The following is a 17,607-nucleotide window of genomic DNA, read 5'->3' on the forward strand; positions in this document are numbered from 1 at the left end:
TACTAAAATCTCTTACATGCACTTGCTACACTAACAAGTTTAATTTTAGTTGTCTAGAAGTTACGCCAGCTCAATAAGTAATTGAGTGTGTTGAGGGTGGAGAAACTCAGTACACTAACTAAGCCTAGTGCTATTTGAATCAGGAGACTGGGCTTCCCCACAACAAAAGTTAACTGTGAGAAACGCTGAGTGTTTCAGAGTTCAGCCCAGAAACCACACAGATATTGTGGGCAACAGAACAGACCGCTTGTTAGACAAAAGGAGGAAGAATCTTTGAATTGGCTTGTAAGCTGCAGGTTTACCCACTCTTTGAACCTTTGTTTAAAGTAACATGAGAGCCTACTGAATTAAAATTCCAGAGAAATTAAAATATCTGCAAAGTTATTATCTGCGTATTATGTTCTGGGTGTAATGTGTGATACGTAGTTTTGTGTGTGTATAAGTGGCAAAGCTTGGCTATCAGTATCACCTTGACAAGATAATTTTGGACTGAATTGACAATACTTTGATAATTAAGTAACCTGTCTAATTTCTGAATTCTATTAAGAATTGCTTTGGCTGAACTAACGTGAGCAGTTCTATAATTCCATTAGCAGATAAACTTGATAGGAGATTAATAAGGATCTGCATTTAAGGATCCATCATTCCATGCTGATAACACACTCGCTTGCCCACATAATTGTAGACCTAGGATAAAATTTTGCCTTTGTAAAAAAGTTGTAAGAAAGCCTGGAATTAACTGAACTGATTTATTATCTATGGAAAATTGTAACATCCCATGTTGAGTTTAGTTTTTCACATTGTGAACATTATCATCTAACCATCTTTATTTTGGCTTCTGTAATTTTTTATCTGCTTTAAAAGTTATTTTGGCTAGTACAACTCATAAATTTATAATAATTCTCCAGACTATACTTTAAGAAACTCTGATCCAAAGAACAGTGAAAAACTTAGTGGCAGTAACTGGGTTAATTTAATTACTTACCTGTTGTGTTCTCCTCATACCTGAGAATTGTTAAATTTTTGCTGAGCTCCTGCAACTTATCTTGAAGTCAAGAGAGAGCCCAAAGACTCTCAGGATTTGGCTCTAAGTTAGAAACCTGTTCAGGAGGTGCCTTGTCTGAACTTTGTTTTAAATCTCTTCTCAAAGTCGTTAGTTTACATCATGAGCAGCTATCACTCAGAATAAGCAGTTTTCATATGCTGCATTGTGTAGCGACAAGGTACTAGAGTAAGAATGGATGGACTTCTTCATATGGAACTAAGGAGAATGACTTGGGTTGGAGTAATATCTTTCATGTTCAGTTTTCTAGGGGAATCTAGGCTTCCCCTTCTCTCTCCATTTAGTGCATAACTACTTGTGTTACAGGTTATGCAATTTTTCTCTCTGGCTTGACTTCACAAAGAACCTGATCACCCTTTCTTCTGTAGGAGAGGACCACCTCAGCAGGAGATCTTTCCTTCAGGGAACAGGATGTGCCCCATCTCTGCCCACAAACACACACAACTCCCCACAGATTCTGCTCCGAAACTCAGTGGATCCCCTGCGGTTGATAAAGGACTTGAATGGCATCCAGACGGAAGCCCTGTGCTTCTGTGTAAAAGCACTGGGGTCGTCTGCCTCCTGTCTGATTCTGTCGCAACAAAGCTCCATTGAAACCTCCATTACCAAGAATTCCCCAATTACCACAGTTTCTGGACACATCTCCCTCCTGCAAGGGGATTTCCCAGCATAGAAGAGGGCTTTGAACAGTTAATGCACCCTAAGGCTATGGCTTAGCTGTCTGCTGAATTTTCCACAAGTGTGCTTTGCCTCCCCCCCCAGAAGCTTGCCTTCTTTTTCCCACCCCTTCCCAGCTGCAGTCAAAATTTTCATAGAAGGCTCTCTCTGGTCCCTACGCAGGAAAATGTAGAGATGACTGACTGCAGCCAGGATGGGAGAAACCATGCAGAATGCCCCCTTCATGAAGATAACCAGGAAAATGATGTGGACCAAAGAAGTTAAAAGGCCTGATTCTTCAGACCTGACGTAGACATCTCATTCATTTTAGTGAGTTTTGCTTGCATCAGATCTAAGTGACTGGATCCCAAGTATTTTAGTGAATATTTATTAAACTCAAATATCTTCTTTAAGAAAACAAAAAAGTTTCTCTTGTAAATTACTCTATAAGACATTTTTCTGGATCAAACAACACCTTCACGCGTCCTTCCATTTAAATGCAGCTTCAGGTATGTGACAGGGTTATAATTTGAAGGAAGGAGGATAAGAAGATATATGCTTTAATCAAAAGTAAATATACTCTTTTAAGTTCTTGTAATTTTATTGCAAAAGAGTATCTCTACTGTTTGAAAATATGAAATAGTTTTACTTTTCAGTAGAATAAGATGCAGTTATCTGCCAGGCTGAACTATTTAATTTGAAGTTATGAATTCTGCTCTCTAGGGAGCATTGTTAGAATTTACCACACTGATATTTCTGCTCTCCGAGCTATGGTGGAATGCTTCATCTACCACTCCCTGACTCTTTTTCAATAGATATTGAGGAACTAAGACCACCAAGGCTTTGCAGCTTCCTGAGATTTGTCTGGGGCCATACAATGACTTTTACCAGAGACTTCGGAAACATTCTTTCCAGACTTCTGGAACCTTGCCTTTCTCTTGGCTGTAACATTTGTTAGACGAATAAGAGGAATTTGCAGGCTTTCATAACTGACCATTCTTGAGAATAACAACAAAACAAAACAAAAAAAAAATGCTGCTTTCCATACGCCTGAATTAGTGTCTTTACACAAAAGCAGTTTCTAATTTCCATGTTATGGAAAGTCTGTGTCATAGATCAGGCCACAGAGAAAGAAGGAATCCTATGTTAAATATTGGCTGTGTTACAAGCAGTGTCTAAAGGATGCACAATCATTCAAGAAACTCATTGAATTGGTTGTTTCCCGCACAACAGACTGGGGCTACTAATTCTTAATATATAGTACAATATAATAATTTTGCCAAGTTGCAAATAAAAATTATCTGAAATGTGGTTCTAGCAAGTTTATCTATGCTGTGCCTCCAAACAATGCCATTATGTAGGCATATTGCCCTACCATGTCTCGTGTGTCTCACAGAAACCAGCTCAGATACTCTGGTGCAGTGCAGCTATTTTGCTTTGTGCTAGCAGCAGTATCTGGGCATAGGGATGGTGTTACCATCCATGATCCCTTCACCCTGGGGAGCCTATAGTGGAATAGAGCTCATGTAGCAATTATTACACCACTATCCTTCCACCCTCTCTGCTGAGAGTGTGGGAGGGGACCAGAGCGTGGTTGGGATCCCCATGCTTCCTGCAGATTCCAGGCTGCGGTATCAGTACCTTGGGTCTCCTGGCAGCCAGTATAACTTTAAGCAGCTCACAGGCTGCTCTAAGTTATGGTGAAGAACTGGCTGGCCACCCAGCCAGCCCAAAGTCGGGGAAGCACGACTATCTTTGGTACTCCCAGTCTCCTCCTGAGTTGTATTGTGTAGTATAGCGAGCGATCTAAACCATCATCTATAAGGGTGAGTGGATATTTCAGTCCCCATGCCTGTTCACATCTTGACTTCTCTGCTGAGACTATCTCTGACTGGTGCAAATTAGTACCAATTGTAATAATGATTTTACTTGGTCTGCTAGGAACTGGGCTGGGACCACCATCTCATTTTAGATAGGCTACCAAATTTTCTTCAGGTACTACAGAACTATGAGCAAGCATAGTAGCATTTCCTGAGGCAACAATTATATTTCTGCAAACAGCCTATCACTACAACCAGTTAATGAGATCTGGCTCTCCGCCCTGGAGGAATTAGACTGAGGCCATCACAACTGGTTTCTATCTGTTGCTTGTAAACTTTTCTAAGGTGTCTAAAGCATCCATTTTCTTCTCATCCCAGTACAAATCAGGAGTAACGCCAGTGTTAGTTACACCCATGTAAAATCAGTGAAAGAGGACAATCAGGCCCTTTGGTCTCAGTAAGCTTTTTAAACTTTTTTAGTCCTAAGTAATGCGCAAGTGATGAAAGTCTGCTTGTTTGTACTGAAGCCTATCTGTTCTTCTTTGTTGTCTGTCTGTCTTAGGGTTTCCATAACACCTATCACCATAGTTTCTAAGTCAATGGGCCTCAACCCGCAGCCCTCAGGCCACTTGTGACCTGATCAGCACACCTGACATCCTCAGGGCCATTTAGGTTGTATATATATTGTGCAGCTGTGGCCCACATAGAGAGAGCTGCACCTGAGGCCCACAGTGGTAAATAGATTGAGACCCATTGGTCTAAGTGCTCCTCAGATAAATCAAGTCTTCATGGTGAGGTCCTCAGTCTATTTCATGAGTCTTCTGCTCTTCTCCCTTCCCCAGTAGATGAGGTTTTTTTTTTAGGGGTAGGTGTATGTATTTTTGTTTGCTTGTTCTTCACCTCCCCTTCTTCCATTAGGTTTGCAAGAGCAGGGAGGAAGACAGGATTCTTGTTGGAGAGGAGATATAAGAGGAGAAGCAGGACCAAAATCTGCTTAACTACAAAACCTATGAGCAGAAAGCACTGAAGTTGATGATTATTCTTCAGGAGTGCTTGAAGAGTTAAATAATTTCCTTTAAAAAACTTAAATATTTTGTCATTTATTTTTAAGGAGCATAAGAGCTTGTTAACCTTGTACCAAGTTTGATAAAGACTATGTTATATCCACTTCTTTTCCCTAGGAAGGAGTCCTCTACAGCCCTCCCTTCCAAACACCCCCATTTCTCCTATTTACACCCTCCATTACTGAGACATTTCATTGCAGTCACCCCATTCTTGCCAGGACTACCTTTGAAGTCTGTCAGGACTGCTTCTTAACCTGACAGGAGGCTAGTGTGAAGCGATGCACAGAACCTCTCCCACTTCCCAAAGCTGAGCATGCTGTCTCCACAGCACTCTGAGCCTGTTTGGAGAGTGAGACTGGGTACAGCTAATTTTGCTGTGCCATCTGTTCCTTTATTATATGGAGTTTGTTGAAGTTTTTCACCAACTGGCTGTTGTCTATAATAGAGTAGCAGGTTGAAACATGCTGCCTTCTATTTTCCCCTTGGGATAGGAGGAGGCTTCCCCAGCTACAAGACTCTTGACATTTGGTAACACTTGATGTGCTGACGATGAGTGTTAGTTATTTTTCAAATTGGTCAGAAAATTTAAAATAGAACAAGTCCTGAATGAAGTATTGTGAAAAAAGATTCTAATAGGCTGATAGTTAGAGACAATGTTCCCTGTTACTACTTGCTTCCCTTGATAACTTGCAGTGGGAGGATGAACTGGTAAAAACAGCACGGACTGGAATGTAATTAAGACTTCTTTGTTAATTAAATGGACAAAGGAGATTGGTGACATTTACACTGGTTGATGGTTTCTTTGTGGTAGATGAAGTCGCTTGCCGGATGGCTGATGTTGACGTATTCAAGTTGATTTCCTTTAGTTTCCTGACTAGGAATATAGCATAAGAATGCTGCTGCCTCAGATGTCTGCACGGGATATGCTTCCATTGTATCTTAATTCACAGTCTTTTGAATAATTTCCATATTGACTTCTGCGTGTATAACTGCAGAGATGCAAGAGCTGAAATTTCCTTACATGTGCGATATTCTTGGACACTCCACATGTATTTGCCTTTCTCATGGATATCCCATCTGTGCACTATCTGCCCCGCTTTAATTGAATAATTAATAGTAAATAACTGACTTAGGAAGCATATTTTCTTTTCAGTTGTAGTGGTGGTTACATTATCATTTCTCTTGAATGATGGTGAGTCATGTATCTGCCTGCTAGCATGACAAAACATAGCATAAGTAATGTAATTAGGAAAGGAGCTTATCAAAACATTTGTGCACATTGGGTCAAATCCCAAGATGTGCTGAGCACCCATAGCTCCCACTGGAGTTGTTGGTAACTCTGGGTGCTGAGAGCTGCTCAGTACAAATTTTAGGTTGTATAGTTTGTGTTTCATTGTTGACTTCAGGTTCCATTTGATAGCTTGAATATTAAATCCCTTCTCATCTGTAAATGTGACATTCTCCAAGAGAATTTTCTTTTACTTTTGGGGTCAGGAGGGTGAGAGGTGTGCAGCTTTTAGCCATGTGGCTGATGTTGTTGCTGCCTATCTGACCTTTGGGACCAGTTCTGATGGCACACAAGAGCACAATCAAAGGATGTTTTGCATTCATCACAAAAGGAAGAAATACGAGGATACAAATTCCAGACCAATTAGCAGGCCATATCCTTCCTTCCCAGTGTTAGTATGGTATCCAGCTTTTACTCCGTTGTAATATTCCCAAAATGGGCTCCTTCCCTGGTAATAAAACTTTATTGTAACTAGAGCTGTCGATTAATCGCAGTTAATTCACGCGATTAACTCAAAAAAATGAACTGTGATTGAAAAAATTAATCACGATTAATCGCACTACTAAACAATAGAATACCAAATTAAATTTATTAAATATTTTTGGATGTTTTTCTACATTTTCAAATATATTGATTTCTATTACAACAAAGAATACAAACTGTACAGTGTTCACTTTAGATTATTTTTATTACAAATATTTGCACTGTAAAAATGATAAAAGAAATATAATTTTTTAATTCGCCTCATACAATCCCTTTATTGTGAAAATGTAACTTACAAATGTAGATTTTTCTTGTTACATAACTGCAGTCAAAAACAAAACCAGTGTAAAACTTTAGAGCCTACAAGTCCACTCACTTTGTTCAGCCAATTGCTAAGACAAACAAGTTTGTTTACATTTATGGGAGATACTGCTGGCTGCTTTGTATTTACGATGTCACCTGAAAGTGAGAACAGGCATTCGCATGGCACTGTTGTAGATGGCATTACAAGATATTTACGTGCCAGATGTACTAATCTTGCAGTCCCGGCTACAACAGTGCCATGCGAATGCCTGTTCTCACTTTCAGGTGACATTGTAAACAAAACATGGGCAGCATTATCTCCTGTAAATTGTGACCAAACTTGTTTGTCTGAGCGATTGGCTGAAGTAGGGCTGAGTGGACTTGTAGGTTCTAAAGTTTTGCATTGTTTTATTTTTGAATGCAGTTATTTTTTGTACATAATTCTACATTTGTAAGTTCGACTTTCATTATAAAGAGATCCAGTACTTGTATTAGGTAAATTGAAATATACTATTTCTTTTGTTTTTTTACAGTGCAAATATTTGTAATCAAAATTAAATATAAAGTGAGCACTGTACACTTTGTATTCTGTGTTGTAATTGAAATAAATATATTTGAAAATGTAGAAATCATCTAAAATATTTAAATGGTATTCTATTATTGTTTAACAGTGCAATTAACCGCACGCTTAATTTTTGTGATCACTTGACAGCGCTAATTGTTACCTTTTAAAAAAATTATTATTTTTTCAAATTTAAATTGTGGTTACATCCTTTGCCCCTAACCACAATCAGGCCATGTTGTGCTAACAGTAAATGCTGTGTAAATATATGAGAAGACATAGTCATTGCACTGAAAAAAAAATCTTAAAACTCAAATGACAAAATACGTGTGTGGGGGGCAGAATACTCAAGCAAACTGGTCGGGGTGATGAATAGTGTCTCTCATGGGATTTATGTTTCTGCTTCGTACCTGACTGCTCTATTTTCCTTGTCTTTTCCTTTATTTTTTGGTGGAAGTTTTGATCCTTGCCTATTTATTTGTTCTGTTAATTTTAGCGCTCTCTCATTTAATTTTATCTTATTTTTTTATAGTTTTTTCTTCTTATTATTTTCCTTAGGTATTCTATTTAACGTTTCTGTACAGCACCAATTAGTATAATGAGCATTTTATACAGCAATTAAGGGGACAGTCCCTCCCCATAGCAGGTAATTAGCTGAGGCCCCGATCCTGCAAAGGCATCTGACCCCACCCGTGCGAAATCCCACTCAAGTCTGGTGTGCGTATAGGGATGTTTTAACTGTTTCACTGCTTAAGGCTTGGTCTATGCTATCAACGTATGTCGGTATAATTAAGTCGCTCGGGGTGTAGATTTTTCACACCCCTGAGCGACGCTTATACCAACCTAACTCCTGATGTAGACTGCTCCCTGTCAGCGGGAGAGCTTCTCCTGTCGACCTAGCTACCACTTCTCGCGGAGGTGAAGTACCTATGCTGACAGGGAAGCCCGCCCATGGGTGGAGGTAGGGTTTTCTCTGAAGCCCTACAGTGATGCTGCTGCATCGGCATAGCTGCGCTGCTGCCATCCTTTAAGTGTAGACAAGCAAGTACTTGGGCTGCGCCTGGTGTGGGATTTGTATTACCACAGGTGCTAAAAAATAAAACCATTCAGCATAACAAAAGTGGTTAAAATGTTAAGGGAGCCAAAGGCCAAGAGAAGTTAGTTATTCTAAGACGAGATTCTCTTTTTGGCCCATTAAGGAGTTTAAAATCAAGTCATGTCCTAGAACAGAGTGTTCATCCAAAGAGAGTGGTTTTGTACATTTAATCATTTTGATTGGTCATCTCCATCAACTGGCACAGACTGCTGCCTTGTAGACTGATGAGGCTACATTAGGAAGCATGCTGTTAGCAAGAACGAAGAGATTTATTTTTGTAGATCAGATATGTATGTTTTTTCAGATGTTCGTTCTTACCCAGCTGCATTTTTAAAAGCAGAGCTTCCACTCTGAAGTTTGTCCATTTCTTTTTTCCTTTTGTGATATATATAGGGAAAGCTAACGTATTACCCCCTCCCCCCAAATGACCTGACTACCAGCAGAGAGCGTTTACAAATGAAAACAAATTGATTCTTCTCCCTCTCATCACGGGTAACTCTCTAAACTGTGGTGGTTTTTCTTTCAAATGCAGATTTTAGCAATGTGCCTGATGTCACTGCTGGTCTGAAGAGGAGCAGTACTGATGGCACTTTGGACCAAGTGCCACATAGGCAGAAGACTGATCCACCTTTCAGGGTAAGAGCATATCCCAGACCTAGCGATAATAAACAAATTGGGGTCATTTTGAGATGACACACTGCAGCTTGCAGAAAAAGGGGGTTGATTATATGCCAGCTTATTTATATATTTATTCTTCTTAGTAAATGAATTTATTGCTTATGACCCTGGAGGACTAATATTATTAGCTTGAGGCCAGCCTTGACCTGTAACATACCAGGGGGCATAGCTGCTGTGTCCCTAATGATATTGCCGTGTGGACAAATGGGAATAAGGCAGAGTTCACCAAATTCATCTTTGCAAGTCACCTAAAGGTGGGGTTTGAGTCTACGGCTCAAGAGAAGATAATTTAGCATGCTAATCACTGTACCATCTATGCCTTCTAAGCTGGTTAGCTGTTCTCTGAATGTCTGTTGCCATTCTTATTCTTTGTGCTGTTGTTGTTCCAAAAACTTTTTTGGGTGAGGTGACCATAGCAACAGTTAGTTAAGCCACTGTAGAAGAGTCCGCTAGTTCTAAGTGCCTCCATTTTTTTAGAATTTATTTTTTTGGCTACCCCCAGCCAAAAGGGATACGTGGGGTCTGATTTTTAGAAGTCTTGAGCCCTCACAGTTCATGAAACCTGGGTCTGGATTTGCCCCTTAAAACACATAGTTGCCTCACTTGGGGCAATGTGGAGGTGCACTATCCTACTAGGAGCATTGGGGTGCATTGTGCTTTGGAGATCAAAGCAACTGCTACGTCCTTTGTAAAAATTTATTTATGCTGCTGTCTGAATCCAGCCTTCATGCCCGTCTAGGAGAGGCTCTTGCCCGGGGCGCCAATAGTCCAATGCAGTCTTCTACTCAGAGGAGGCTGTTTGTACCCCTGGTGCCCCTCTCCTACTTCTCCTTGAATACCCATCCACTGTAATCTTGCCCACGGAGAGTGTGTGTGAGAGGAGGGAGAACAACGGTTTTGGAATAGTGCTGAGAGACATGCAAATCAGATCACAGTCTGCTTGAAGGAAGACATTTTTGTACTTTTGCTTTGCAAAAAACATTTAGTTGCCAGCAGGAAAGGAACAGACTTGTTTGTCAAAATCATTCCTGATGTCTTTTTCAAATACGCCAGAAAATGGGAAATTAAAGAGAGTTCAGCAGGATACTGATACACAGAGAGATATTCATTTATAGTAGTTATTGGATGTGATAAGCTACTGTGATCTAAATTATGTGCTACCGCTAATTCCAAAAGAACTGGAAGGGATCAGCCAGGTTTGCTCCCTGGTGACTCTTTCCTAAATTCTCTACCAGTTATACCGGTGCATAATGTGTTAAGTTATTTCCCAGATTATATTGCAGTTGGGTTCTTTGATTGGAATACAGTAATGCAAACGTTATTTTTAAGAGTTAACAGAGGGTGTCCTGGCTTTCTAGATGCAGTGGAAAAAATGGCTTGGCAATCAGATGCAGTTTGATTTCATGAACCACAGCTGTAAATGAGTCTTTGACAGCCCTACAATTTCTGCAAATGGTTTTTAATTGATTGTCTTCTTTCAGTTGGAGGGTACCTATTACTGTCACAGCTCTTTGTACGACCCTGTCGATGTTTCTAATACATGTAGGATTTTTAAAGACAGTAAGTTAGAAAGTAGCCTCATTGGGCATGTTTGGTGATTAGGAACAAAAAGAAGTGGTTTCTGTTTTTGATTGTTGGACTGTTCACCATATGAACAATAGGCACTCCTAATAAAAGCTAGTAGAAGAAAATAATGCAGCCTCTGAAGGTATAGTATCTGTTTTTGTTTTGTTTTTTCCTTTGCCTCACATATCTGTGTATGCTAGTTTGATGCATTTGTATGGAAGTACAGTTGTAAGGATATTTCAGTATTATGTAATGTTACAGAAGTGTGGGGGTGAGAGGAGGCTACATATGCAAGTACAGCATTGTGAAGAAGACGTTGATGGTGGTAGGTGGTTCTGAACATATCTTGGAACAACAGGCAGTTTGGGGATTATTTTATTGGGGTGTGTGTGTGTGTGTGTGGTTCATTTCCCAACAGACAACAGCTTTAGATGTAATCACTTGCTTTGTGGAAGCAGAATCCTTTGAATTTTGGTTGAATTTTTCCTAAAACAAGTAAGTAAACAAAAAGCAATCTTAACAAAGCTAAACTCTTAATATAAATCTGTATGTTTACTTATTAGATTTTATATTTGCACTTTTGGGGATTTTATTTTTCATTATGTAGCCTCTTTCCTGTAACAACCTAAAGGATAGGGATTTGATGAAGAATGCAGTGAAGAGAGCATCCAAATGAATTTCAGAGGTGCATACTAATTTGGGGCAAGAACATCTTTATGTAGGGGTATGACATTGACACTAACAATCTTTCATTCATTGTTTAGTCCAGGAGACAGATGAATGAATGAACTGAAATAGTTTTATGTCTGTCAGTCTAAAAGTTAATTCATGAGATAACAGGAAGATAAAGAGTTACAGTACTTAGTTACAGAAAATGAAACTTCTTGATAAGCTCTAAGAAATTATATAAAATAAGTAGACACTTAAATCCATCTGTTCTTGGCAATTCTGTAGTTTTGGCAGTTTTCCTTTCTCTGAGATGCCCAATTTATACCCTTCTTAATAACTGCCCCCCCCACACACACACACACCCTTTTTTTTTTTTTTTAACAATAAATGTTACACTTTTAACACATTCTGTGTCAATACCTTTTCAAACTGTGTTAAAATATTGTTTATATGGCAGTGGTATGTAACGTTGGCAATTGTTTCTGCAATATGTAGGCGTATTGTTGACAGAAGATAGAAGACCTTGAAAAATCTGGGGATGCAGCACGATTGCTGATTCAATTAGATTTATTTGTGTTTAATCACTTTGAAGTCTAATTTCTTGTGCTTCTGGTGTTCGTTGAAATGCTGATATATTGACAATTGCCAAAGATCAAGTCCTTCATACATTAAAGTAACATAAGCTGCATTATGTATTCAGTGCCTTATGTCGATTACTTTTATTTTTATTCATAGGTCATAGTTATGAAAAATGTTTTTTGTAAGCTATGGTTTATATTAACTGGAAATATAACCGTGCAATTGATAACTTGTCTAACTTTACTGTGTATTTTTGGTAGATTCTTTTAATGCATTACATTATTTATTTAATTTTCAGCTGCTCTAATTCTTTTAAGCATCATCAGAGAAAAGTGCTTCTTGAAACAAATTAAATTTGAACAAAAAAAGGAAAGACCTTAATGTAAACATTCTCTCTTGCTGATATTAGATATGTGTGTCTGTGAGAGTAGGAGAGAGATGTTTTCAGACCAGAGATTTACCAGATAATAATAAAAAATATTAGTTTACAGTAGATTTTAGTCACTCTTTTTAAAGACATATTTTATCCTCAGACTGGTTGCATGTTTCTAGCTTGGCAAAATAGTTCGCAAAATAGTTCACAAAATAGTTAATAATGCAATGCATTTGAAATAACTTCAGTTTGTTCAAAGCTGTATATTAAAGTTCTTATAAAAAGAATGGTTATTTTCCTGTATTTACAAAATCTATAGAAAAAATAGATAGCTGATACTTTGTTGTAATAATAGTAATAGTGGAATGAATGCAATAATTCAGAGTAACATATGCCAACCTCTTCCAAAACTGTTAAATGAAATAGAGCATATTTAGAATATCATATTTTGTTTCCCTGACTAGCTGAGTACAAATCAATGATGATGGCATTTCAGGTTCTCAAGTATTATGAATAATTTGATGTCCCTTTTCAAAGGGCAGATCAAAATGAATTGTCTAATGCAGAAATGTGATCAAAGCAGTTGTCCTGCTCGCACTTTCTTTAGGGGAAAAAACACTACAAATGCTGCCTTAGCTTTTGCAAAATGGTCTGTCTGGTGCTGAAATTGTATTTATTTATTTAGAACCTAATGGATGTATTTCGTGGGCCACTTGAAAGAAACCATTTCAGACATATTAAATTATGGGCAGGCAAATGTTTGGAAGGTTTGAAAAAAATGCATGCCCATTTTGGACTGTTTGAAATTTTTTTTTTTTTTTTTGTCATTTACCAGAGATAAGAGAACTTTCAAATTTCAAACTGATCATGAGCAGTTAATATTTTCATTAACTCTGCCTGTGGTCAAGCTCCTGCACATTTCCAAATGGCTTAGGAAACAACATTATTGGACCCCATACATTGAGAATCCAAGTTTGTCCTACTGCTTCCACATGGGAAGAACCCAACAGCTATATTTTCAGAATATCAGAAGACTAGAAGTGCACACCGGCTGTGTATGCTCAGTATGCAATTTGCAATACTCCTAACTTTGGCAAAAACAAGCTTTTCTTTTTCTTTTTGGTCCCAAAACTATCCAGAGTATGCCTGCAGTTATCCATCTAATTTGCATGTACAGTTACCCGGAATGGCTGTGTAAATTTTGTGCATATCTATGCTAATGACCACTAATACATCTGGCCATTTGCACACGCAAATAAACAATTTGTACATGTAATCTCAGTAAACATCTTTACCAATCAGGCAAATGATTCCTTGCACAAAGTTCACACCATCCTAAACCTCTGACAACTTTATAAATATGGCTCCCGGCTACTTAGTAGGATATGTTAAAAGGCAGAATTTGAGCTGTGTCAAACTGTTACCTTTTAATGGTGATCCTCACAACCCATTTCTTCAACAGATATGCACTTGGAAAGAGAGGGTGGTGTGGACACGGACACACAGAGCCCTCTCATACATCTTTCCATTGCTTGGCCAAACCACGTTAAAAAGTCAGAAGGCTGGCTTTTGCTAGTGAATTTAGTGCTAATGCCAAAGTTTGGATGGATAGCCCTGGAGGCTTCAATCCTTAATTTATTACAGAATAGGTAAAGCACAGTAAGCAGCAACACAAACTTGTCTAAAAGGTTCTACCAATGAAAGCCTGAAAACATTTGAAATAGTCACTTCCTGTATTAGAAAAGCAAACCCTGCATTGGGGTCAGCACTTTAAAGGTTTGTTTAATTTTCCATTGGTTCAGTATAGCTATTCCTATAATAAAAAGTCACTTTGCATTTTATAAATTTTTATGTGCATCCATGTAGTGTAGGACATTTTGTAGCCCTTGTTGTTCACCTGGCCCAGCCATGTGTTGGAGGGACACTCTTCAAAGCAGAGGGAATCCCTTATCTCTCTACTGAGACTGCCTAAACATGGTGTTGAAACTTCTTCACTTAGAACTTTACTAACACCATCAAATTCTTTCAGAGAGACAGTGGTGTTAGTTGGTGAAAATTCTGTCACTGTCCATTTAGCCCAGATTCAAACCTAGATCAAGACTTCTGAATCCCGTTGCCAATCTCCTGGTCCATCCAGTTCCTCCATAAACATGTTTTAAAAAATGGAGTATGTTGTTTGTTTTGGAGGGAGCTTCAGGTGAATGGAGTGTGAGTAATGATTCCTATCCTCAGCAGGAAATTAATAAAATCATGTAATGAATGCCGAAAGCATGAGAGTCATTTTGCTATCTAAGGGAAGACAAATGGCTATTGGGAATGGTGCATACATTATTAACCTGTTTTCCAACAATTCGTGTATGAGCATGTTATCCATAAAGACACTTACTATGCATAAGTACAGGTGATCATTATGATATAATAAACAATGACATCTCTGCTGTGGCTGCCAACACTTGTAAACTGGTGCCATCCAGTTATGCTGATGAGGACACTTATCCAGTAGAAACCAGGCAGAAGCCACTAATTGAATTTGTGTGTATAAGCTATGGAGGGATTTGCTTTTAATCGGTAAATGTTAGAAACAGTCAGTTTTTCCCTACAGCAAAAGCTGAATAGAATATTCAGAGAAGGAAGGTTAATTTTTTTGAAACGTGTCATGTATAATACGTACATGTGATCAGTACAGATATACCCTTTGATTTCATCCAGCATGTGGATGTGTGACACTGTGCATACATTATTCAGGCATCTGATTTGCTTCCAGAGCAGAAGTGCTCACGGATTAGAATAAATACTCTCTTATCTTGACATCCCAAAAATGTCCCCAGAAGAATACTGACCTTAAAATAAAAATGGGAAGAAGGCAAGCGAGGTGGGGAGAGACAGTTTTGTGCAGGAAAGATTGTAAAATCCTGGCTGGCAAATCCCATTATGCTGAACACATGAACAATAGGCATTAATTCAAATGGAAAGAAAATCAAACCGAGATGACCCAGGCTTCAACAGAGGAATGAAATAATAGAAGGAAGAAGCCACTAGTTGCCCCCACATCCTGGTGCACTTTTTATGCATTGAGGCAGTTCCAGTAAATGTTTTCATGGGTACAGCTTCTTCTTAGCTCTGCTTTGCAATATCCCAGGCAGTGCATGCATGCCCTGCATGTCATTAATTGCAAGAGAAATAGCTGCCTGAAGCTTTTGATCACCATCAGTAAGACATTCCGGATTTTTTGTGTGGTGAGCAATTTTCTTTAGTAATTGATAAGACCCCAGAACTAGTGGAGCAACCAGCAATTAATATCCTTACTCTGTTCTAACTGCGGGGCGGAGGGACCAGTGGTGGACATAGTTCTCTTGAAATCATCTGTTCTTCTTCAGTGCAATGTGGGCATCATGCCAGTATGGAATCGAGATGTATTGCGAGAGGACAAGCTGACGTTCAGAAACAGTGTGTCTATCATCATCGGTTTTGCTTGGTTCAGTTGTGCCTTGAAGCCATAGCTCTGCACTGAAAGCAGTGCGCAGCCCTACTGGGAACTCTGAAAGCTATTGTACTACATTTCCGGATGGCATCAGCATGTGCTGATGCCAACCAGCTTTTCTGGCTGGTGCAGAATGGAGTTGGAGCCATGGCTCTGCCACCTCCGTGCTACTTTTGGGGTAAGCTAGCAGTTCTAGTAAGCCAGGGGTGAAATCCTGGCCCCACTGAGCTCAATGGGAGTTTTGCTGTTGACTCCAGAGGAGCCAGGATTTTGCGCCACACGTTCAAGGGAGTACTGCAGTTGTGTCTGACACCCAGACAAGGTCCTAACAGTTGGCCTCCAATATGCATGAGCTAATTAGTAAAGGACTTTCTAGAAGTGTATCAACATCTGCTGCAAATCCCAGACATTTCCTGTCTGTTGTGTGTCGCATTGATCACGCAGTTCAACCAAAATTAATAAGACCCATGACCATGATGAATGTATAGTTCATTTTCCAGTTGTTCAAGCATGCCAAGAAGAAAAGTAGGTGATTTTAAAAGTGTTTGTGAGCAAATGTGTGAACTTATGACTCCTTCTGTGTGCTATCATGCTGGTTTTTCTGGCTTGAAGTAGTAACTGACCTCCAGACACACTGACTATGAGTTTCTCATTAATGAAATTGGTGCAGACAACTCAAAGGAAGAAAACAAATCGATCTCTGATGTTTGCATGTGCAGGAAATTGATCAGAGCCACATTGAAATGTATCTTTCCCCTCTGCTACTCTGGGAAAAATCCCCCAGGTTTACACGTGGACAAAAAGGAAGCACGACAGCAGCACCAATATAGTCTGCAAGGTTTGTGATAGATTCTGGGGACTAAATTCTCTTTGCCAGCTACAGAGTACTGGATTTCTGCTTCATTCTTCAGGGATGAGAGGTCACTCAGTTCTAGTGACAATAACATTCTGCACATTTTTGGCTTGTAAGGCAGAAGCATGGAAGTACAATTTTGTCATTTCCCTGGCTCTTGATGTACTTGGCAAGGCCAGCCTAACAGCGATTGAATACTGGAGATGGAAGCACAGTTGTTGTTGTGCACTGCATGCAGGCAAAGCACCAGTGATGTCTGAGTCCAGAGGTAGAATCATTCCAACCAAGTGACACATCCTGGTATGTCTCTCTGAATTGTGACTTGGGACAAAATGAGGAGCTGTCCATAATGAGGACATAATATCAGATAGACAGTTGCAAAGCCACATGGAGAGCTGAAGAAAGGAACCAGTCTCTGGGAGCCATAATTCCTCTATGAGTGGCCAAGTGCTTCTTAGACCTGTGTGGAAATACCTGGTATGTCCATGTCTCCTCCTTGAGCCATCCCACCTCCTCTGAGGTACACCAAGTGAGCAAGTCCTGAATTCCTCTATGTGCAGGGACTGCAAGTATGATAGGTCCTTTTGCAGGCCATATGATGGCAGGGAGAGTATGTGTACCCCATCAAGCTACCCATCCACTTATGCAGCTGTCACAATATTGTTCTTAGAGAACATTCAAAAGGTGGAGTAATCTGCTGACCATAGAAGAAAATCAGTAGCTCAGCACCTATATAAAAGGAAGGTAAAGGATTATTAAAAATTTTGGAGTCAGAAATTAATAGCTTGAAGAGCTTACCCCCTCTCTCTTCCCCCACATGGGACAGAATCTGTTCTCAGTCACTCCAGTGCAACCCCAGGAGGCTTCCATGATGATAACTGGTGTTATCAGTAACAGAATGTGGCTACATCCATACCCTGTAAATGTTGCAGGTAGGCAGGATATTTCCATCCAATCAGTTTCTGATTATCTTGATTGAAAACCACATCATCCTCGCATAGGGCTTGATTTCATTGATTCCATTGAATTCAGTGGGTTTTGGATCAGTATTTTAAAGTTTTAACTCAGGTTT

General features: G+C 39.4%; 1 protein-coding gene across 9 annotated transcripts in view; it reads left to right on the forward strand.

The window, feature by feature from the left end:
- TIAM2 (TIAM Rac1 associated GEF 2) overlaps positions 1-17,607 on the forward strand; it is a 218,690-nt gene that overhangs the window by 165,546 nt on the left and 35,537 nt on the right. For 7 of the 9 annotated variants that reach the window (XM_043543178.1, XM_037895028.2, XM_043543180.1 and 4 more), the window contains one exon: positions 8,869-8,972. In XM_043543178.1, the coding sequence (XP_043399113.1) occupies positions 8,869-8,972 (104 nt within the window). Of the gene's footprint in view, positions 1-8,868; positions 8,973-10,387; positions 10,723-10,969; positions 11,076-17,607 lie in introns of those variants that run through there. The other 2 variants (XM_043543185.1, XM_043543186.1) reach the window with 2 other exon arrangements.

This window comes from Chelonia mydas, chromosome 3, assembly GCF_015237465.2.
Source record: "Chelonia mydas isolate rCheMyd1 chromosome 3, rCheMyd1.pri.v2, whole genome shotgun sequence".
NCBI classification, from domain to species: Eukaryota; Metazoa; Chordata; order Testudines; family Cheloniidae; genus Chelonia; species Chelonia mydas.